Below are 24,840 nucleotides of genomic sequence, written 5' to 3' on the forward strand. Positions count from 1 at the left end.
AAAAAAAAATTTTGACAGTTTATTCTATTTATTATAAAAGTCGTGTCAAACTTTTTTTAAAATGATTTGTTAACAATTGCCGTAAGGGCATCTATTGACTGAATCCTTTTTTGTAACAATTGATTGACTTAATTCTTTGAACATTCATTAGTGCTCATAATACAAATTGTTAGATTTTTTTTTCTAACCCTAGTTAAGCTACGTCCGCTCCTCATCTTTGCTTCCTTCGACACTTGTCTAGAAAAAGGTTAAGAGTGGAATGGAGTTTAGCGACACCTCACTGGGATCACAACTCACAAGAATATGCTATTTTATCGAACAATATAATGAATCTTGATTGAAAAATTTGAGTACTAACTGTAGTCACAGGTTACAAAATAGACTAACGTATTAAGTATATCATACACATTAGTGGGGACAGAATACAGATATTTTTGCTCATTCTGGTATCTATGATTATTTATAAATGAAGACTAATTTTGGAGGAAGCTCATCTCAGTTGACATGGGTCATATAGCTTCAATGGCTCTTGATGACATACCCATATGGCTTCCTCTTCTCTTATTTCTCCCTCTTCTGCTGCTCATGAAGAAGAAGATGGATGATCAGAGTCAAAACAAGTGCCTTCCTCCAAGCCCTCCTAAACTTCCCATTATAGGTAACTTGCACCAACTTGGTGAATTGCCTCACCAATCTCTATGCCAACTCTCCAAACAATATGGTCCAGTAATGCTCCTTAAACTAGGTGGCATACCAACAGCCATAATATCTTCTGCTGAAGCTGCTAGAGAAGCCTTGAAAGTTCATGATCTTGATTGTTGCAGTAGACCTACCTTTGCTAGCTCTAGAAGAATTTTGTCCAATTATGGAGCCATTGCTTTTGCACCTTATGGGGATTATTGGAAAGAGATGAGGAAATCTAGTGTTCTTGAGCTTTTTAGTGTGAAGAGGGTGCAGTCCAATCAATTTATTAGGGAAGAAGAAGTCAATTTACTTGTCAATTCCATATGTCACTCTTCATCTTCCACAACCCCTATTGATCTTTCTAAGAAGCTGTTTGCTTTCACTGCAAATGTATCTTCTAGAATGGCTTTTGGTAATTTCTGCGGGAGTGATTTAGACATTGAAAGGTTTCGAGAAGTGGTTCATGAGATTGAAGCCATGTTGGGAAGCTTCAATCCATTTGAATACTTTCCTTTCATGGGATGGATTATGGACAAGTTCTCTCGTAGATTCCAAAGGTTTGAAATAATTTTTCTTGAGTTGGATAACTTTTTCCAACAGGTCATAGATCTTCATCTTAATCCTGATAGAAAAAAACAAGAGCACGAAGGCATTATTGATATGCTACTGAGAAAAGAAAGGGAACAAATCAAGTCTGGTGATGCTCGGTTCACAAAGCAGAACATTAAGGCAGTCCTCATGGTAAGCTGCCAATCTTTTGCCCTATAGATTTTTTTTTTTGGTTGGAATTCATAAAAGTGAAAAGCCCCATGGTTATTGATCCCAATGTTTTTGTCACTACAAAACACGCGGGTCTTAGGCCGCGTTTTTTTCAGCCGCATTTGTAAAAACGCGGCCTAAGACCCGACTTGGGCCGCGTTACTGAGAAACGCACCCACAGCACCTATATTATGGCCGTGTGTGTTGAACGCAGCCCAAGCCCAAGTCTATAGCTATGTTTTTTGGTTCTCCAGCCGCATTTTTTTGGAATGGGCTGAAGCCGCGTTTTTAAAACGCGGCTTTAGACCCATCTGAAATTTTTTTTTTTTTAATGTATGTCTTGAAGCCGCGTTTTTAAAACGTGGCTCTAGGTTTGTCCTAAAGCCGCGTTTGTTCAAAAACGCGGCCATAGTTAACCCTGAAGCTGCGTTTTTTAAACGCAGCTTCAAGAATCCCTGAAGCTGCGTTTTAAAAAACGGGGCTAAAAACCCTACTATAAATAGTTTAGAAAAAATCGTGGAAGCCCAAAAAACAGCCTTGCTCTGTCTAAAGCCCTTCGAACCCGATTCCCTCAAGACCCAACTCGAACTCAATCCTCCCCACCCGACACCGCCCGCGCCGTCGTTCACCAAGGCATCGTCACTGACCTCCAGACCAAGCGCCGCGACACCGCCTCCACCCTCACCCGCACTGAAGTCCGAGGCGGCAGCAAAAAGCCTTACCCTCAAAAAAATAAAAAATAAAAACCCTAAGGCACCGAATCTCCACCACCGATCGTACACACTGGCGCTGCCTTGGGTCTCTCCCTCTCTCTCTCCAACTCTCAATCTCACTCAAGACACTGACAGGGCCAACTAACAGTAAGTTTTTTAAATTGATTGTTTTGATTTTTGTTTTAGGGTTTCCATTTTTGTTTTAGGGTTTTGATTTTAGGTTTAGGGTTTCGATTTTGTGATTGTAGGGTTCGATTTTGTGATTGTAGGGTTTCAATTTTAGGTTTAGGGTTTTGATTTTAGGTTTAGGGTTTCGATTTTGTGATTGTAGGGTTTCGATTTTGTGATTGTAGGGTTTCGATTTTAGGTTTAGGATTTCAATTTTAGGTTTAGGGTTTCGATTTTGGGTTTAGGGTTTCAACTAACAGTAATTTTTTTCCAAATTTTGGTTTTAAGGTGATTATGATCTCAAATAGAATAGAATGGCAGAAAAATTAATATGTAAGTGGTGAAATTTTTTTTTTATCTGAATTGGTTTTGGTTTAGGCTTAGGTTTGGGCATGTGATTTTTACACTTCATTGTAATTTCTTTTATTCTTTCATTGGATTGTAGAATTGCCGCACAATACATAACATAAGCACTTTTAGGGCTCATTACTCAATCTCACCGACTATTGTTTGACAAATCCTCTTCTTTCTCCTCAGTCTCATTAAACGCAGAACTCCCTCTGGCCTTTCACTAATTCGCTTTGTGGTCGATTCAAGCCCTTGCACAGCCAAATTATTGTCCAACCTCCTGCCAGTGTCAGACCCCTGAATGTCTTCAGGTTTTTTTTAAAATAAAATTTGGGCGTTTATTAATATTTAGTTTTGCATATTTTGGTTGGCTGGTTTTGATTTACCTAATTAGGTTAGATTCGGTTTTTTTAAGGTTTTGATTTAGTCTCACACTTTATTTGGTTGGCCTTACTAAGTCTGTCTTTGTCTCTCTTCTTGTAATTTTTAGAGACCCTGTTCTGTTTTTTTTTTATTTTTTTTTTACAAGATATATTTTTGATGGTGGAATGTTTGAAATGAATAACAGAAACCAGTAGGCTGTAATTGTTCTTCATCGCATGAGAAGAGAATAGAGGCAACCCCATTACCCAAAGTGTTCGGCAAAGTGGTAAGATATAATCTATAATCAATTCTTTTTTTCTTTTTTTTTGGTTATGTGATAACAAAATTATGATTTTCATTATCAAATATAAAAGTTGAATGCTTCTATTAACTATATATGATGGCTGAGATTGATTTTATTTGATATGCATTATTTGTTTAAAGGGTAGTGTTTGTAGTTTGTGGGGGGAAAAATAGAGAGATATTATTACTAGAATAAAAGGCCCCTATTTCCCCTTAACTTATAACATTCTACCGCCATAGTAGTGGCTATCACAATTAGATTGCAAAACTAATTTATTATCAGTGCCGGGTATGAGTAGATGGAATCCCCCACATGCTATATGATTTAAAGTATACTGGGCTATTCATTTTTTGCAAAATATTGATGTTGTTGGTTTAGGAATTGTTATAAAGGGTATATTTGTGCAAATAATTGCAGGTCCTTTTAAAACAATTAGAGCTGTTATTTGTGTCCTGATTTGATCTTAATGTTGGCATTTTTTATGTTATTTTTTGAAACAGAGTTTAGCAAGCGATCTTTGCTATGCAATCTTCTAACTCCAAATTTCATAGCTACAAACTTTTAGTTGCTGCTATTTTAATATTTTATACTCTGTTGCCAGGATTTCATTAGTGGAAATTAAATTTCATTCCAGCCAATCTAAATAGGGTTGTTGTAATGTTAGCTAATTATGCAAGGTGAAGCTATCTTCATTCTCATACTAATAATGATTTTTTTGTTTGTTACTGAAAAATTGTATGAATCAAATTATGAATTATTGTGGGTTTTTATTCAGTATGTTTGGGATTCAAGCATCTTTATATAGCTGTTTTATTTGTTTTATTAATTGGCTACTATTAGTTTCACTATATATATATATGTGTGTGTGTGTGTGTGTGTGTGTGTGTGTGTGTGTGTGTGTGTTAAACTGTTAATGATGGCTGCTACAATGACAAAACAATCACATGATGGACTATGCAAATGGACAAAAATCTATATAGTTGAGGGTATCATGGTGACATTGCTTCTTTGTTTGCTATTGTAACATTGTCATTTTGTAGAACTTTTAAAAGTTAACATGAATGATTATAGTTACATTCTGAATCAATAGTTCTGAATTTGGGCATGAAAGTTTTATTTGAGTACTTTCAATTTGTCAATGGAATGTTTTTTAAGTAAAAAAAAAAATTAATGCAGTATAGTTTATTATCCTAAAATGATGCCACTCAATTTTATTTGGTAGTTTATACTTTAGAGCTCATTCATGATAATCATGACTGAGGTTATGCATTTACAAGTTTCCAATTATTTGCAATATATAGTAGTTTCATTCTCAAAGGTTCTTGCTGCATTATATTAAACTGGACCTGTTTGTGTTTTGAAATTAGCTTGAACTCTTATTAAAAACATGGTTTTGTATCCACTCTATGTGAAACACCGTAAAGAAATAAACTTTGACCTTTTAGTTTTAAATTATTAATTTAAAAAAAAAGTTTTTTATTCACTTTGATTTCTCTGTAGTCAAACTAAGAAGGGTGAAGGAATTTTTTTCCTTATAAAAAAAAGGAACAAGGCTTACGGATTTTATGAGATGTATACATGTTGACTGTGATTTTTATGTTGTAGAATGATGAAAAGAACTGAGAAGGAAAAATGACTTTGTTTAGGAGACACTTGAAATAGGAAAGAAGCCTAAAGGTTGCTTCTAATGTTGCTGCACTTGGATGATTCAAAAGTTATGTAGACATGAGCTTATGCATTATATGTGATGTTTTGTTTGGCAAAATTTACATTTTTGAGCTTCTTCAATAAATGATTTTATTTTTTTGGAGTTATGTGTATATGTGTAATTGTTATTTATCTTAATTCTTACCTATAAAAAACATATCATCTATCTTGATACTAGAATATCTAGATGAAGGATTTCACTTGATTTATTGAGACCAAATTCGAACATGCAATTGATTCTACTACCAATAAAAAGCTGGACAGTTTGTAACATGCAATTGATTCTTTTACCCAATTTTGTAGTCTAACTTGCAAATGATTCTAATTGTAAAGTTGGACAGTTTGTAACATGCTTTAGATCCAATGATATTACAATTTTGTACTAAGTGCTATGCAATTTTCAGTTTGCACTAATAATATTTGAAGCTCAATAATTATTTCTATAGGATAAAGGATTTGAAGAGCCCAAGCCAATAATTGAAACTTTGAAAAGTAAAGGTGCTTCTTCACTTGGGGCTGCAGGCTTTTGCTGGGGTGGTGAGTTTTTTTCTCTATTAACTCTTCTTTTCTGTCTTTTTTTGTATCTTTATACATCATTTTATTGCTTGAAAAAAATGCTGACATTTGAAATCTTACATTCTTCTCACTTCTCAGTAAGGTTGTGGTTGAACTTTCAAAAGTTGAACTTATCCAAGCTGCAGTGATATTACATCTAGCATGGGTAACAGTGGATGCTATCAAGGGTATGGATTTGAATGGATCCCATAGTTTAATTACACAAAATGTTGGAGCGCACTTTTTCACCCATTGTTATTGGATTAAAATAAACTCTGAAACATTATTTTAGCTGGAACTTTAATGATTTAATTTTCTTATAAACCATGGGAGGAGTTTCTGTTCTTTTAATTTTACGCAAGTTTTATTCATTTTGAGCCTCATGTAAAAAAATGAGAGAGAGAAAACTTATGCTTGTTTGAGATTTTTAAAGCTTCTAGGAAGCTTCAAATAGCTTTTCTTCACTTTGAACATGTTGTTTGTTTCCAATTTTTAAAGCTCTCTCTTTCTTGGTTCTGAGAGTTCTGTTTGTGGGTTGTTTAGTAGTACGAAAAATGGCCTACTACTTTTGCAACAAGAAAATCTTTACTTTTGTTTTGCTGTTCATAAAACCCTGCTTTCACTACACCACTGTGTACTGCCAAGAGAGAATGGAGGTCGTGGGTTTGACTCAGAGATGGACAGATCAGGGGAGGAGAGAAGAGAAGAGAGGCTTAAGCTTAATCTTTTTCTGCTGAAAAAGAAAAAAAAAAAAAAAAAGTGACGTGGTAGGTTAGGATTGGCTGGCGTAAAACACACCTTTTACGCCAGCTCCTGACCCAATGTTTTCTCTTTCTTTATATATATATATATGAGTGGTATGCATCAATATATGTTATTGCATTTCACGTGTTTTGTAAAATCAACAATAGTTTTTGTAAGCTAAAAGCTTTGTAACTCAACTAACAATAGTTCTAAGAGAATGTTTTTATTCTTTTTTTTTTTTTCGGTTGGCTTTAAGAGGACTTGTAATTTTTCTGCTCATGCGGCTGCAAAATTTTCTATTAGTTCTAGTGAGTCCTTTTGGTTCAATAAGGGTAATCTACTAGTGGTCATAAAATCTGCTTGAAAGGTGGATTGTCTCTCTTTTATAGTAGTTTGAATAAAATTGAAACTATTGAATTATGATTCAAAACTCAACTAACAAATCTTAGTTTTTCTAATGGAAACATTTATGATTCAAAACCCCCTCTCACTCTTCACTCCCATTGTTGTAACTATTGAATTATTAGGAAATAAAATAGCTTTCATACATATCATGAAAAAGTGTTAAATTTTTAATATGTATAAAGAAATAATAGCCTTAAGAAATATATATATATATATATATATATATATATATATATATATATATATATATATGAAGGAAGTCTCTTATCTAAAACCTTTTTTTTTTTAATCAAAACTATAAATGATATTAAATGATTAAAGATAATTAAAAGTTGCAAATTGAAATTTCTTTTAGGATTTAAAAAAATTTAGTTATAGACTTTGATTAAATAGCAATATAAATTTTTTAGAACTTTGGAAATGAAATTTCAGTTAGAGTAAATTTAACTTAATAATTATAATGTGCTTATAACATTGTATCCTATATATATTTGGATTAAGATTTGCTAGAGGAATAATATATGTATATGAAGGTATAATATATGCATTATTAATAGGTCTTGCAAATAATAATTTGAATCTGCTAATTGAGGCATCGTAGATGCCATATGTATGATGTTTAATTTTGTGTACATACAATTGATATATATTATTAAAGCTTATTTATCAATTGGGATATATGAAGGAGGATTGGAATGGCTAATTGGTACTCTATTCATATGAAAGAATGGCTCATAAATTTCTCATTTAGATAGTACCATGTATTGTATTACATGCAAAGGGAGTACTCATATTAAGGCAATTATCATCATGATTCATGTATTGCACATGTTAGTAGAAATTTTCTCTCACAAAGAAAAATTCTCTTTAAATTTGGACTTTCTCTTCAAGCACATGCAATCATGACTAAAGTTATATTTTTAATTTCCTTCCCATTTTTTCAATTTCTTGCAAGGGCACTTGTAGAACACAACTTTAGCTCATTATGACGTTGCCTGCTTGCTTGCCTCCATTGTCAAGTCATGTGGCCTATTGATGTAGCCCGGACCCATCACCCATGCATGAAAATTGACATGAAAAGGGGACCTTTTCTTATATTAATTGTGAAACCAATACTTTTGGGGACAAAAAGATTCCTTTGTATGTATATAAATGCAAGTGGGTTATGAAAGTTAAGGACAGCCCCAAAAATATTGTGAAGTTTCTCTTGAAATTCAAGTCTAGAATTTTTCCTTTCTTGGGTTGGCTTTAGCTTTTACCTAATTTGAATAATGAACAGTACGAGATTTCTCTATTACTGCTAGGTATAATCGTACTAAAAAGTTAAACTGAGTTATTGGAGGGGTTTTGCTTGTCTCTAGTATATTTTTAATTGAAATCTCCTCATGTTTTAATGAGAAGTTGTCACATTATCTACTAACTAAATAAAATGTAGAGATTAAAATTCATTACCACTTGTCATTGTATCTTTAAAACAAAAACACATGTTTAGCTATAAAAATACTAAAAATAAACTAAACTTTTATTGGAGATTGTCAAAAGATCTTGGTTTTAGATGTGTACTTGATTATGATTTAATATATGTTGAAAAAGTTTAATCAGTAGATAGTAATTAAAATATAATAAGAGTACAAGTTATAAGCACAATGTTATAATATAATAAACACGATTACTGCTTAGTTTTTGAATTTGATTGAGTTTTCCAAGTTCATATTTCATAGTTTTGGAGATGCTTGAGTCTCTTTCACTCATTGAGTGCAGCAACCTGAGGTTTTATTTATTTATTTATTTTTAAATTGCAGCAACCTGAGGGTTTTTTGGTAAACTGCAGCAATTTGAGGTTTTTTTGATAAATTGCAGCAACCTATTGTTTGTTTGATAAACTGTAGCAACTCGAGGTTAGTTCTTTTTCTTCTTCCTTTATTTGGTGGATATATAATGGTTTGTGGGAGATCTGCTTTTGGTTGTTGCATTTAGGAGTTTTGAACAAAATTTGATGATTTTTTCTAAAAATGCACATCACCCGCTTGTTTGATGTTTTGTTCTATAAGCTTTGTAGTAGCCTAGTGGAGCTAGTGTGCCTATCTTATGCAATTTTAACTAACTAATTTACTTAATCATGGAGTAAAAGATTGAAAAATTTTCAATCAAATCTTGATGCAAATAATAGATGGTATGAACTACTTTCCTTTTCAACACTTGCAACTTTTTCTCATTCATTGGGTGTGATTGCATTATTTGCTTTTGTGATGACACTGTGTAAAACAGAAAGCAAACAACATGAGTCCTTTATTTAGGCATTGTTGATGGATTACGTTCATATAGGTCATTTTGAAGCACAGATTTCGTATGAAACCAACATCACACTCTTGCATCCAAAATTTTTTGAACTCACTTTTCACCAATGACCTAAGTATTTAAGCATCATGGTATGACAGAGTTAAAAATTATTACGGATGTAATAATTATTACAATTACATTAATTGGGTATTTGTTAATATATTTTTGTAAAACACTTATGCTTAACTACTTTTAGAACTTATCACACTGATACGCGTCTACGATAAGTGTTATGTGTTCTAACAAAATTTAAGCATACTTGGGTATGTCTGTTCTTAACAAATCACAAATGATATTTTATATAATAATTATTACCTTCGTAGTAACAAATCTTGGTGTAGGTAAAAATCTGTAAATATTGTGCTGCAATGGATAAAAGTTGGATGGACAAGAAGAGGGGTTCAAGGGAATAATTTGAAGGTGTAGCAAAATTCGTGGAATTTGCCTCTCTATCTGCGCGCAATGGGAAGATCTTGTGTCCTTGTGTGAAATGTGTGAATTTGATTTCAGTACTGCCAAATGTGGCACGTGATCATTGTTGGGGTTCGGGGATGCTTAACAATTACAAAGTTTGGAAATTTCATGGGGAATCGGCAGTTGCCACGACGGCTACCGTATGTGAGAGCTCTCATGTGCAAGAAACCCTAAATGAATATGGTGATTTTCGTGGGATGTTGCATGATTTGTGCCCCCCCGCATGAAATAGCACCCGAACCAATAGAAGAAGGTCCAACTGTGCAACATGCGGCTGAAGGGCTGAATGATGAGGCCAATAAGTTTTACAAGATGATAGATGATGTAGACAAACCTTTATATGAAGGTTGTACAAAATTTAGCATTTTCTCAGCCATTGTTGTGTTGTTCCAGTTGAAGACTCTGTGTGGTTGGACGAACAAGTCATTTACTATGTTGCTTCAAGTTTTGAAGGATTTACTTCCTTCAGATGCCAAGTTGCCAAAAGACCATTATGAGGCTAAGAAGATAATCCGAGACTTGGGTTTGGGTTATGAGAAGATTCATACTTGTCCCAATGACTACATGCTATTTTGGAAGGACAATGTTAACCTCGACACGTGTCCTTGTTGTACCGCTTCAAGGTGGAAAACAAATGAGGCATCTGTTGTTAGTAAAAATGCTTCATCCAATAAGGGAAAGAAGAAAGCTGCAAAGATCCTACGGTGGTTTCCTTTAAAGCCAAGATTGCAGCGGCTATTTCTTTCACCCGATTTGGCTAGTTCTATGAAATAGCATGTTAATGGTCGTACTGATGATGGGGTTATACGGCATCCTACTGACTCCGAGGCATGGAAAATGTTTGACACTAAGCATTTAGAGTTCTCGTCTGACCCTCGTAATGTCAGACTTGGATTAGCTGCGGATAGGTTCAACCCCTTTGGAATTATGAGTACTAGTCACAGTACATGGCCTGTTATGTTGGTCCCCTACAATCTCCCACCTTGGCTGTGCATGAAACGGTCATCTTTGATTCTATCAGCGGTTATTCCTGGTCCTACCTCACCAGGGCTTGCTATAGATGTGTACTTGCAACCATTAGTAGAAGAACTAAGGGAGTTATGGGATGTTGGAGTACAGGCATACGATGCATCTTCAAAAGAAATATTCCAATTGCATGCAGCATTGATGTGGACTGTAAATGATTTTCCTGCATACGCAGATTTGTCGGGTTGAAGTACCAAAGGTGGGTTGGCGTGTCCTTGTGCCACGGAGAGCGACTCTCGGTATTTGAAAAATGGCCATAAATTCTGTTACATGGGTCATAGATGATGGTTGGATCGTGACCACAATTTCCGGGAAAAAGGTATGTTATTCGATGGATCTAATGATACGCGATTGGCTCCTGTACCACCAGTCGCGTCACAGATTATTCCGGACACTGAACATTTAGTTGGACGTTGTCTGGGAAGGAAATGTCAACTTGCTTACAATAAAAGAAAGAGAGGGGAGGCAGATCAAAGTGGTTGGAAGAAGAGAAGTATATTGTTCACCTTGCCTTATTGGGAGGATCACAAGTTGCAACACAATCTTGATGTGATGCATATAGAGAAGAATGTGATGGACAATATACTTGGCACATTGTTGAACTTGAAGGATCAAACAAAGGTTAATTATAAGGCACGCCTTGACTTGGCGGACATGGGGATAAGGACTCAACTTCACCTACAACGAAGAAGTGATGATAAGTATATTATACCACCCGCTTGTTTTCATATGAGTTCATCGGAGAGAGATGGTTTCTTGCAAGTTTTGAAGGATGTAACAATGCCTGATGGGTACGCTTCCAATATCTAACGCCGTGTGAATATGAAAGAATGCAAGATTTCTGGTTTGAAGAGTCATGATAATCACGTCTTGATGCAGCAACTTTTTCCCATAGCATTACGCGGGTCTTTGCCATCTCATGTTACTAGGCCTTTGATAAAGTTAGCTTGCTTCTTCAGAGAAATTTGTTCCAAAACCCTTAGTGTTTCAGATATTGCGACTGTTGAGGCAGACATTGCAGTGACGTTGTGTGAATTGGAAGAGATATTTCATCCATCCTTCTTTACAGTGATGGTACATTTGGTCATGCACTTAGCTGCTGAAGCCAAGATTGGTGGTCCAGTGCACTACCGATGGATGTATCCCATTGAGAGGTAAGACGTATGTAATATTATTGATCAACTATGAGCTTCATGTGCGCGTTCGAATAATCATGGCCAATCATTAATCTTAATATTCCTTTATAGGTACCTCGGACGCCTTAAGTCTTACGTACGAAATAGAGCTTGTCCGTAAGGGTCTATCCGCGAAGGATACATAGTAGAGGAGTGCTTAACATTTTGTTCACGGTATATGGAAGGAGTTGAAACTATATTCAATCGACCGACCAGGACGATTGAGGAGTCAACAGGGGTTGTTTCAATCGTGACACTAAGCAATAGAGAGTGGACCCAAGCCCATCGCTATGTTTTATTCAATTTTGAAAACATCAACCACTTTTGTGAGTAAGTACTACATATTCCAATATGAGTGCACGTCAATCCATTGTACGTTAGGTCTATTAACCCTAATACAATTGCCTGCACAGGATGCACAAAAGATTGATGGAGGACGAACTCCGAAAAGGCCACCATCGTATATCCGAGGCTATTATATACAAGCACCACATGGAGAACTTTTGTAGTTGGTTTAGGTGTCACGTACGTATGACACTTTCAACTTCTTAAACTTGTAACACTATGGTTACTTGTACTAATATGAATAATTTTGTTTTGATATGTTAGGTGATATCATTGACTACTGCTGATAGGGAAAGGGAGGGAGTTAGTGATACCCTTGCTGCACTGTCCAAATGGCCATATAATTATGTAAAGCGGCTGAAGCATTATGTCATAAATGACTTAAAATTTAGGAGTGTCAAAGATGAGGTAAACAGAAAAACGCAAAATAGTGGAGTTAGTGTCGCTACTGATTGTGGCATTACATACTATGGTGTTTTAAGTGATATAATCGAGTTGAATTATTCTGAGAATATCAAACATGTGTTATTCAAGTGTAAATGGGTTGATGACCAAAATAGGAGAGGATATAAGACTGATGAATTTGGGTTTCCTATGGTGAACTTTACACACTTCATACATGGTGAGGATGAAATGATAGATGAACCGTATGTCTTGGCATCTCAAGCTACACAAGTGTATTATGTGGAAGAAAAAGGGTAGAAGGATTGGTATGTTGTTATCAAAACTAAAGCTAGGGATGTCTTTGATGCCGGTGTTGGTCCCCAACGTGACGAGGATGACACATATAGTTTTTCTGAGAATGTTCCGTACAATGTAAGTAGTAATGAGGTTGTGAGTGGCAACCTTGGTTGGGCTCGGGATGGTGTAGAGGGAATGACAATTGATGCCTCTATCATTGCTCAAAGAGATCTTCATGAAGTGGACAACTTAGACAATTGTGAGTTTATTGACAATGAGTCCAACAATGAAGATGCCAACGAGGACGAGTACACCGATGATGAGTAGTGTAATAGTTTAGTGGTGTATTATGTGTTTGGATTTTTACAGTTATTAATGAAAATGTATGCCATCATGAATTTGTTGGAATGCCTATGTAGTATTTGATTTCTTTGTTAATGAAACATTAATGTTGTTAATTCCTTAAATTTTTACTTATTATGCATCTAATTTCTTCTCCTGCTCACTATTGGATTTGAAATTCATTTGTTATGAACTTGGATATATGTTCATGTGGTGTTAGGTTTTCCTTTCGTTGTTGTTAAAGTGTTTGGCAAAGAAAAGCTCTTAAACTTTGATATGTGGGTTGTATATGTTGTTAGATATTAAAATGAGTTATTTTACTTTGTGTTTTTCACTTGCATTGTAAGCAATTGATTGGTGTCTATAATTAACATTTTCTTTGTGTTCTAAAGTTGTTGAATGCAGGAATGGGAAGGAAACGTCCATTGAAGTTTGTTCATGTTGGCGAAGGATCGTCACGTTTGAGACAGTGGAGGGAGGAGGAGTTGGAGGCCAGTTGTACTACTGAGCAGGCAAGAGTCGATGCAAGTGCTGATGGGACACAACCCCCAGGTATTGGACATGTCTTCAAATGTAACGTTTGATATATATTACTAGACGCATAATTATGTTGTTGTTGGCTGTAGCCAGGGATCGTGGATTAAGGGTGGTTGAAGTTGGCGAAGGAAATGGACGTTCACGACAGAGCGTGCAGGAGTAGCTGGACGCCGCCTTTGCGGCTGATCAGGCAAGAGGGGATGCAAATGATGATGATGAGACGCAACCCCCAGGTAGTTTACATGTCTAGGGACAATTTGAATTTTTAGTGCACAAATTTCCTCTAATATTAATATTAATTATTACCATGGTTCGTTTACATGGTTTTTATTATGTTCTTCAACCAACAATAATAGGCTGCCCATTGCTTCTTTTGAATTTTTGAAAATATGAACTTTGTTAATTCACTTATTGTACTGAGTAATAAGTAAATTAACAAAACGAATGGGAAAAAAAGATTAAGTAATAATATAGTATGAAAATGTCCACATTTACCAAGAGCATATTCATGTTACTTGAGCACTTGAGCTATATACAGTAACTTCTGTAATTGTGAACTTAGAAATTTCATTCGTAATGGTGGTTTTTCAATGTGCAAATGATGTAGTTCAAGAAACCCCAGCATCCAATAATTTGCGTAAAAAGCGTGGAAATACGTTGCTTACGCGAATATGGAGTCTTCCACCTAACATGAAAATTGAATGTGACTTAAATGCACGCGGCCAACCAATTGGGGAGAGCGGAAAAACATTCAAAAGGTGGTTGGGCACTTTTTGCCTCAGCCACATCTACTGCCCACTTGTGCCAACTGCTTGGACGCGTGTCCCGACTAGCAACAAAGTAGATTGTTGGACATAAATTGAGGTGGTATCAAATTAAGCTACTTTAAACTGTTAGGTATAATCGTGTGTGTGGTAAGTCTCTGATTTTTTAGTAGGGTGGACTATTGTACTATGCTAACTCAATTTTTGCATTGCAGAAATGGTGGATCATTGACCCAGAAATTATCCAACCAGCTGATCAAATGACTTGGGCAATGCACCAACTAGGGGAATTGAGGAGGAATCGATGGGGCAAGTTGAAAAGGAAATGCTACAAAGATGATGCGTCGAGAGCAGATGTCATTCAAAGTAGACCAGATTGGGCTGACGAGCAGCAGTTTATTCAGCTAGTTGACTACTGGTTTCATGAAGACACGCGGGTATGAAAATTTTCTTGCTATTTTATCTGTTAGTGGTAATATAGATATGACAGAGTATTTGAATTTACTAAGTATAGTTTATGGACACCCTGATTTTTTTTTTGTTTTCTTTTGTTCGTAGACATTAAATAGTATGAACAAAAGAAGTCCTGGTAAACAGAAGGAGATCGCAAGATCAGAGCTTATAAGTTTGGCCCAAACTGTAGACGATATGGTAAGAAATGCATTATATAACAACTACCCAGGGTTTTAAAATTGTACAATTTTAGATTCAAATGTAAAGAATATAAAGAGTTTGATGAAACTAATTTACAGAAGAATCTTAAGCATTTTGTGTGAATTAATATGGAATTGTTAGCCTTGCTTGCCTCATTAGTAAAATAAATTGTCCGGTCAGAGGACCATGTGAGGTTTCATGTTGATGCAAATGAGAGCACAGTGTTGGGGTAAGGAAGACTTGGCTTTTTTGCATGTTCATGACTGTGAATACACATTTGTTGTGGTGTTTCCTGTTCTTAATTAGTGATTTCATTAAGAACTATGTTTGCCACGTTGTGAACTTGCTATATTGGTTTGGTATATAGCGATCGGTTGTTCTTTGAATGTGCTTTCCTTTCCTACATTCTTTGTGGAAAACTAAATAGGTTGAAAGTGGACAACTCCAATACAATTGGCATGCATATGTTTGGTAGGTGCATGCATACAACACTTATGAGCGATTAATGCAGAGTGATAATGTGTGACTATGTTTAAGGTACAATTGTAGGATGCCTAGTTGGTGGTTTTGACTGATAAACATGGCTATCACATGATTGATTACAAAACTCATACTTGCATCATAATAGATTTAAGCTGATTTAACTTGTGCATGGAAGGGGAAAAAAAAAACAATGCATGAATGTACTATCAAAGTACACCTATTTGTTACACTTTGCACGAGATATGAGTATTGACACAAGGATACAACATACTTTTTTCAAAATATGTTTGTGAACCATTTTCTTACAAACAAAGTAAGAATAAGTGAACCATTAAGTGTTGTCTTTCCTTGTAACATATTAAAAGAAAATTTTGTTTGAAAAAATGATTGTCATAGTTGAGTTGGAGGAATGTATTAAAGTTGATGAACCATTAAGGAATATGCATCATTCAAGTTGTGTACATTGTCATTTATTTTTATTTAGAAACTTAGATTTTATACTACAACGGTGTAATTTTGAGTGCAGAATGCATTTTACTTAATATTGATTCAATGACAAACCATACAACTTGAGTGTATTAATAATTTCAATGAATATATAATGTGTGTAATATTTACTCTTTTTTTTTAACCTGTTACACTTTGCTTCTCTATAAACAGTCGTCATATATGTATATTTACATGTTGGTCAAGGAATTAGGCAATGACATACAACACCAAAGCTGGCTTCTATGCATAAAGATAGGGACCAAAACCGCTTCATACTAAGCATTCACATAAAGATAACAAAACTTGTCTTCTTGAACGTAATAATGTAATGGTTTTTATTTTGTGTATACATTATACTACATGTTATGAGTGAAATTTCATTTGCTAAGTTTGGTTGTCGATTGCCGCTTCATATCACCAACATAAATTTTCACTATTGTAATGAGAATGTTGAATATGTAGGCAAAAGAAACTGGGCAGGCAGTGGAGCGTGCCGTGCTTTTTGCGAAAGTATACAGCACCAAAGAAGGGCATCCTGTTACTCCTGATGTGGGGGAGAAGATTGTGAGTCATATATCGTAACCTATTTCTTTTGTATTTTGTGCGTGAAGTGTTTAGAGCAAGTACTATGTTATTCACTATTGTGTGATAACAGAAACAAATGAATGAAATTTTAAATCGTGGGAGCTCACTACAAGGATCACGGCGCGAAGGAATCCTATGGTCAAAGGATGATGCTTTTGCCCAAGTGATGGGGGCAGAACGCTCTGGACGTGTTCGTGGGGTGGGTTTTGGACCAACTCCATCAGGAAGAAATGGGTCCAACCGTTCATGCTACACACTTCCATCGTCATCCATCGAAACAACCCATAGAATGACTGAATTGGAAACTTCGCACCAAACTTTGAGGGACCAACTTGCCCAAGTAGAGCAGAGGCATCAAGAGCAAATCGCGGATTTACATGAGCAGCATAAGGCAGAACTCACCTCAGCAATTGCCCAATCAGAAGCAAAGCATAACGAACAAATGGCAGAGGTGATGAAAACTGATGATGCCGAAGAAGTCACCAGTAAGCTGCGAGTACTCCTCCGATCGAAGCAACACCTGCAAAGAGAAAGTAGGTGATCGACAGAGAGCACCGGTGTGGTGCCGGCCAAAAACCCTCCGACGATCAAGTTAGAGTCTTTAAAACAACCCTAGAGTGCCAGAGTTGAGGCAATTGTGCGTACCTTTTGTCATGAGGGTTTTTGGGGTTTATATAGTGGTGTAGAGCCGAAATAAACGCCTTGGCAAGGAAGTACTTTCCTTTTAGAAGAGCAATTCGCGGATCTTTGCCTATTGTATTGAGCCCTTTCCTTATAGGAATCTTCTTGACTAAAGTCGAACGTGTAGCGCAAGAACTTTCCTTATATTCACACAAGCAGAAGTCAAGATAGGCTAAAAAATGAAAGTTAGATTACTCCTTCAGCCTTCACCTGCTAAGGTCGTCACCCACGTGTACCTCCTATACTGTCGTCAGCTTACGTATGCCAACGTGATCCGTCAGCCAAGGATGTCAGCCGAAGACCTTGCAGCCAAGGTCGTCACCTCTGACTCGTCCACGTGATCCGTCAGCTTAACGTTGCTGCGTAAGGGGCATGGCTATGAATGCTAAAAAGGTAGCATTCCAATGAGTCTGGCTGACGGGTTGCGTGTCCCAACTGATGATCCTTAAAAACGTCACTATCAAAAACAATGGGCGACATGTTACGTGAGTTACGCCCACTTATAAGTGCTTCACAGCTGCAGTCTCAGGTACTAAAAATGTTGTGTTTAATTTAATTTAAAGAAAATAGTGGTTTATTGCAATGAATTGTTACGTTAGAAATAATACGATGTGTTTAATGTATTCAGGGTAACGCTGCATCTAACTGAAGTCTCTTCGTGGATATTTTGTGATTGTATATTGTATTATATACAGATTGACAATATTTTGGTTGTTCATGAAGGAATATGGTAGTCATTATTATTATTTTGATATTATACACTGGTCAATCATGCCATTCAAAGATGGCCAATATTTTTTGTGCACAAAAAACCTTATAGTTGTATCTCTTGTATATGTAGACAACTACATTGATGCTTTAACAACATAGAAGAACGACCAAGATGATTAAATAGTGAAGCCATGCATTCTCATTGTAAGCTTGAAATATGAACAATACCATTTCATAATTTGTGGTTTGATTTGTTTTCTTTATTGTTATTTTAGTACTTTTTGCTGGTTCAATTTGTGTAATTTTGTTGGATAGGAAAGTTTCCAAAATCGGCACTCATGTTGATAATGGCAAGTCGAGTCTTTGCTGACAGGCTTTTGGAGCGCACTAGGACCATTAAGAGAGGACATGGTCAGCCTCAATACCTTCACAAGTGGCAGGTATGTCAGCACTTTAAAAAGATTTGTTTTTGTTGTTGTTTAGGAAGAATTTGACCTTTGGTATTCAAAGGAATTTGTATTGCTTTCGAGTGGGCTTGTTTAAGAGTGATGAGTGAAGTTTATACTTGTCACGTTGTCTAGGAAGAGACATGCATAGGGAATGATATGAAATTAATAGTGCTTTTGAGTGTATGACAACTGAGAAACTATGAATTTTTACTATTTACTAGGAAAAATTGGGTAAAAAGTTGCAAACCTTAGCAGTGCTTCAAAAAAAATAAAAATCTTCGAAGCTATGTCAATTTTACTATAAATAGTTTCCAAATTAATGTGCAAATCAATGTAATTAGTGTCACATCAACAATAATTTGACAGAACAGTTTATGTAGTATGACTCTTGTCGCTGTTAGTTGCTAATGCTTGTTGTTGTGTTTATAGAAATTCATGGAGCATTCGTGTGTGTTGCTAAGAAGTGGAAAAAATGAGCCATGTTGGGATCAGTGGAGACTTGGTGAACCACTTGTTGAATTTCACGGAGAGCTTTGAGAAATTGATGTTTCCTTTGTAGGAACATGAGTCCAATGAGAACAAGGGTGTGTTGAGCATTCCAGCTGACATTTTGATGTTGCCAAGGAGTACATTTTCTACATGGACGTGCCTGGTCTGTCCAAGTCTGATATTCAGGTGTGTCTATCTTTCCCACCTTCCTACATTGCTATAGGGTTTTATTTTACAATATTGTGTTTATTGAATGGTGTGGTTGGACTTAGAAGTTTGTGGAATTTGATGAAGAGGAGGTACAAGGTTGAAAGAGCTTGTAGTGATAGTTGCACATTCATTTTCATTTGAATTGAAGAGAATGGGTTGTTTCTAGTTAGGTGCAAGGATTTGAGACAACATCTGCTGATAATGTGCATCTAATTTATTTTGATATGGATATGGTTCATTGAATGTGGAAGATTTTGATTTCATAAATTGGGTAAAAAGTTGTAGAGACCAAATTTCATCCGCATAAATTATAATTGTTTTAGAATTATAAACATGAATTGGGTAACAAGTTGTCTAACTTTACCAACCATTCTCATTAGAGTGTCTGTATTTATAGATACAGCATTGTTGCAAGGAGGCAGTTTGTAGGATGACCATTGGGTTTTCTAAGTTGGGTCTTTTTTTGCTTGCATTGCTTATTTTTGTTTCTCTTTGAGCTTACCAAAGGAATTTCAATTTACGAGATCCCTTCGAAGTTAAAAACTTTGTTCTAGTGTATATGAAGAACGCAGTATTATTAGAAGATTTTAAAGTAGGTGGTTTGTAGTTTTGTAATTTTGTTGATAATGGCACAATTTGCCACATTTTATCTTCACGTAAAGCTTGCTATCTCTAGTATAATGGTCTCTATGGCTAGCAAATGTTCATTGCCACATTTTAGAGTGTCTGTATTTATAGATGCAGCCGCTAATCTTGTCTAACTGCTGCCATTATATTTTTGTAGTGCCATTGAAATATAAACTGTGCTTTACCTGGAAGGCAACAAGGGTATCCACTTGTAGACAAGAGCTTGGAGATGGGAAGGAACCCCTAGAAGTAGCGGTGTAATGTTTGTAGTTGAGGATGGTTGAAAAATCATATGTTGATGCTTGTTGCAACTTTTTTGCTGTATTCAACTGCATATTCCTTGAAGGTTGATAATTTTTCATAGTCTTTAAAGATTGATTGAGATTGTGACAGGATTGAGATTGTGACAAGTTTGAGATTGTTATTTTGTTGCATGCGTTGGAATTTTACAGGAATAAGAAGTTGGAATTGTGTGTGACAGGTTTTTTATAGTAGCGTTTGTAAAATTTATAGCAGTGTTTGTAAATGCATTTGTCATGTGGTGTACAAATTTAAAAAAAAAAAAAAAATCTATAGCCGCGTTTTTAAAACGCGACTATAGACAAATTTAGAAAACGATACAGCGGTTATAGCCGCGTTTTCAAAACGCGGCCATAGTAATGGGCTGAAGCCACGTTTTTATAAACGTGGCTATAGGACATACTCTAGCCACGGTTTTAGAACCGCGGCCATAGCCACATTCTATAGCCACGTTTAAAACGTGGCTATAGGGCAATTGTTGATTGCCCGAAGCAAGATTAGCCGCATTTTTGAGAAGTCTAAGGCCGCGTTTTAAACGTGGCTATGGCCGCGGTTCTGAAACCGTGGCCAGAGTATGTCCTATAGCCACGTTTATAAAAACGTGGCCATTGGTATTGCCTATAGCCACGGCTACAAAAACGTGGCCATAGGCCCATCAGGCCTATAGTTACGCACTTTAGGCCATGGTTGAAAATGCGGCCTAAAAAAACGCGGCTATAAACCAAATCGTCCTATAGCCACGTTTTTTTGAGCTATAGCCACGTTTTAAAAACGCGGCTAGAGAACCTTTTTTTTGTAGTGTGTGTTTAGTGCTGATAAGTGATAATAGGTCATAATTTTGCTTATCTCTTCAAATTAACCCTATGTTTGGATGGGAGTGTATGGATGGAGATAAAACGAAATGAGAGGAGAAAGGTTACGGCCAAAGAAGATTTCACGATTTCCTACCACCTTTCCCCTCCTTTTCTCCTCTTTACACATCTTATTTAGGAGGGAGGAGTAGGAATGAAAAGAAAATAATTGAATTTTCATAGAATATTTTTTGGTCAAAGTTTAGTAACAAAATTGATTGTAACTTAAGACTATAAATTCACTTAATAAAATAAATATTACTACATATTTTGAAAATTTAACTGTTGAATTGCATATTCTTTACGCTCTTAATATACTTGTCAAATTTTGTGTAAATCGGATATTATTTACTATAAAATCTATAAATTTATATTTTATGCATAATTTTAAATTATAAAAACTAGCAATTTAAAAAATTTATTGATGACATAGTTAGTGATCTTTAATTTTCTTGAAATTTTGCAAGCATAGAGGATATAAGAAGAAAATGTAATCCAATGGTGGATTTGTCAAAATTCTCATCTGATAGAAAGATATTGAATAAAGTTGCAGCCTAAGGATACAACCGATTTTATAGCTAAATTTTGTCCATATTTTTTTTCATTATCTTTTTGGAAGTTTAATAGGAGGTTCCATTCCTTTCCCTTATAAGCTCTTTTTTTTTTTTTTTTTATCACTCCAAAATTGAGAAAAATAAAAGGAAATAAAATATGATTTAATTAAAATTTTAATGAAGTTTCCATAATTCTCATATATATTTTTAAATGCCTATACCCTTATTTTTATTAAAGAAATGGCATAATAGTAATGCTGTTATAAATAATTCATTCCATTTTTTTTTTCAATTCAACTCTAAAAAAAAGACTATATTCCATTATATTATTTTCCTTTCAAACAACCAAACAAAAGAAAGATAAATATTTAATTCATTTCTACTTAATCCCATTCTTTTCTAAATTGTCTTCATTCCATTCAATATTTATTTTCCTTTATAAGCTCACAAACTTAGTGTCCGTTTGGGAACAATTTATTTAGTTGAAATTGAAAAGTTTTTGCTAAAAATACTGTAAATAATTCTAAAAGTATTATAGATAAAACTAAAAGCTAGCTGAAATAGTACAGTAGGACCCATGAATAGTACCAAAAAGTGCAATGAAACTCATAAATAGTAACAGAAATAAGCTGAATAATAGCAAAAATAAGTTAAATAGTAATTAAAAAAGTTAGTTTTTTCAACCAATGCCAAATGCAATCTTAATGTAATATTCTTAAGTACTTACCTATTATATTTGTTTATTAGGTTTTGTTTGTAGGCACGATTGACAGTGTCACAACTACCATGATATGGGTGATGGCAGAACTTGCTAAGAACCCTAGAGTGATGAAGAAAGGACAGGATGAAATTAGAAATTTCATTGGAAATAAAGGAAAAGTCACTGAAAGCAACACTGACCACCTTCTTTACCTCAAGATGATAGTTAAAGAAACTCTCAGATTGCACCCTCCAGCCACCTTGCTTCTTCCAAGAGAAGTCATGTCACACTTTAAGATCAATGGTTATGACATTTACCCAAAAACTTTACTCCAAGTTAATGCTTGGGCAATTGGACGAGATCCTAAATACTGGAAGAACCTAGAGGAATTCATCCCAGAAAGATTCATTGATAACTCCATTGATTATAAAGGTCAACATTTTGAATTATTGCCATTTGGAGCTGGTCGAAGAACTTATCCTGGGATGTACGTGGCAACAACCGCAATTGAGCTTGCACTTGCAAATCTTTTATATTGTTTCAATTGGAAACTACCATATGGGATGAAAGAGGAAGATATCAACATGGAAGAGGTAGTTGGTCCTAGCAATGCTACCAATAAAAAAACAGCTCTTAACCTTGTGCCAATCAAAGTGTTTTAATGTATGTTTGGAATATTAGCATATGTCAGCCACCCTTCCCTCCCCTCCTCTTCTCTCAACCATTTCTCCCCATTCCAAACATAAAAGGCATATACTACACTTATCTTTGCTAGCTAAGTGACCGAGAAAGGTATTTCAGACATCCTAAACAATGATTGGCACAATGTTATTAGCTGTTTCTCTATTGATAATAAGGGTCAGTGACAATCAGATCATATGAGCCTAAGAATATTCATGGATATCTTTCTGTGAATACTTGCTTTTATGTAATATGTATGGTGGTAAGCATTTTGAAATAAATGGTGGCTAATTTGCATGTATGTCTTCGTTTATGGGGTTATTAACTGATCAATTATCCTTCTTATACGTGGCAGGAATTGAACTCAAATCGTGTTTGGCTATACTACCATGCTAGTATTACAAAGGCTTGGCATATTTATTTCATTCAAGCAATTTTTTTAGATAACTGAGCAGCGACAAGGAGAGTTTTTATTAGACAAACCTTCGGAATAAATGGGGGCTATTTCGCATGTATGTCTTTGTTTGGGATGATCAGAGTCATCTCAATACAATTTGAGACTTAAAACAAAAAATTTAAATAAACACTTTTATATTTAAATATCACTTAAACAATACTTAATTAACATTCTATATATACATAAAAAGGGGTAAATTTCACTAACTACCCTTGAGGTTTGGGCAAATACCAAGAAGGTTCAAAAGATTTCAAAACTAACCACTTTAGTCCCTAAAGACAACTTTGTCCCTAAACACCATTAGCCCGTTGTTAGCTCCTCTCTCTTCTCGGTAACTCTCTCTTCCTTCATCCTAAATGTCCCTGATGGCAATCCATCAAATAGGAAAGTCATTGAATTTTGGTGGAAACAAAGTTCTTTAGAGGAATGAGGAATCCCATGAGCAGCTGATCATCTACGAGTCCAAGTCACCCTTATATATTGTATTGTTTGGATAATACCACTGGTGCATCAAAATAAATGCAAACTTTGATATTGTTAAGGAACCACAACTAGTATAGCTAAGTGAAGTGGGTGGCTAGCACCGTAGGACTAGGACTTTGAAATCATCATTCTTCTCTCTTCAATTCACTTTGTCCTTCTCTCTCTCTCTCTCTCTCTCTCTCTCTCTCTCTCTAACCTTAGATCTCTTCTCTCTTCAATCACTCATCCCTCTATCTCTCTAACCTTAGATTTGCCACAACCACCACCTCAGCAACAAAACCCAAATCCAAAAACCTAGCAACCCCACCACCATATCTCTACCACAACCAACCCCATTATAAATCTACCCATATCAAAACCCATCACCACCACCGGCCACAAAACGCAGCTAAATTCACTACAACAAAACTCAAATCCTTCAACAAAACCCAAATCCAAAAAACCTATAGTAAACCCACCACTCCATAAGAACCCACAACCACTATTGCAAATCCAACCCATATCGAAACCCATCATCGGCCACAAACCCACCGCACATCAGAACCCACCACCACTAAAAATCCACAACAAACCAAAACTCAACACCGACAACCCACAACCACGCACAACAACAGCCCAAAACCACTGCTGTGAAAAGAAGAAAGAGACAATGAAAGGGTGAGCAAAGTGAGGATAATGGGTTGGGTTGGAGAGAGAGAGCGATGAGAGGGAGAAGAGAGGTCTGACTTCTGAGGGAGAAAGAAAGGAACTAGAGAGTTAAATAGAGAGAGAGAGAGAGAGAGAGAGAGAGAGAGAGAGAGAGAGATGAGTAACCGAGGCTAACAAAGTTAGGATTAAATTGTCTTTAGGGACTAAAGTGATCAATTTTGAAATGTTTGGACCTCCTTGGTATTTACCCAAACCTCAGGGGTAGTTAGTGAAATTTACCCAATTTTTTTATTTAAAATATTGTGTGGTTCTTTTTTTTCTTTTTCTTTTTTTTCATAAAAGCAACTCACAAGC

At 35.6% G+C, this 24,840-nt stretch overlaps 1 protein-coding gene across 1 annotated transcript; it reads left to right on the plus strand.

Annotated features, from left to right (window-relative positions):
• Nucleotides 1-510: 510 nt before the first annotated feature.
• LOC142622401 (cytochrome P450 71B34-like) lies at nucleotides 511-23,189 on the plus strand. The gene is made up of 2 exons (XM_075795857.1): nucleotides 511-1,425; nucleotides 22,265-23,189. The coding sequence occupies exons 1-2, from the start codon at nucleotides 523-525 to the stop codon at nucleotides 22,877-22,879; spliced, it is 1,518 nt and encodes a 505-aa protein (XP_075651972.1). The 5' UTR covers nucleotides 511-522; the 3' UTR covers nucleotides 22,880-23,189.
• The last annotated feature ends 1,651 nt before the right edge of the window (nucleotides 23,190-24,840 follow it).

Source organism: Castanea sativa, chromosome 1, assembly GCF_040712315.1.
Source record: "Castanea sativa cultivar Marrone di Chiusa Pesio chromosome 1, ASM4071231v1".
In the NCBI taxonomy this organism is placed as follows: Eukaryota; Viridiplantae; Streptophyta; class Magnoliopsida; order Fagales; family Fagaceae; genus Castanea; species Castanea sativa.

Coding starts and splice junctions, on each gene's coding strand:
- LOC142622401 (XM_075795857.1), top strand. CDS start 523: ATGGCTCTTGATGACATACCCATATGGCTTCCTCTTCTCTTATTTCTC. Junction 1,426..22,264: donor ACATTAAGGCAGTCCTCATG/GTAAGCTGCCAA, acceptor TTTGTTTATTAG/GTTTTGTTTGTAGGCACGAT.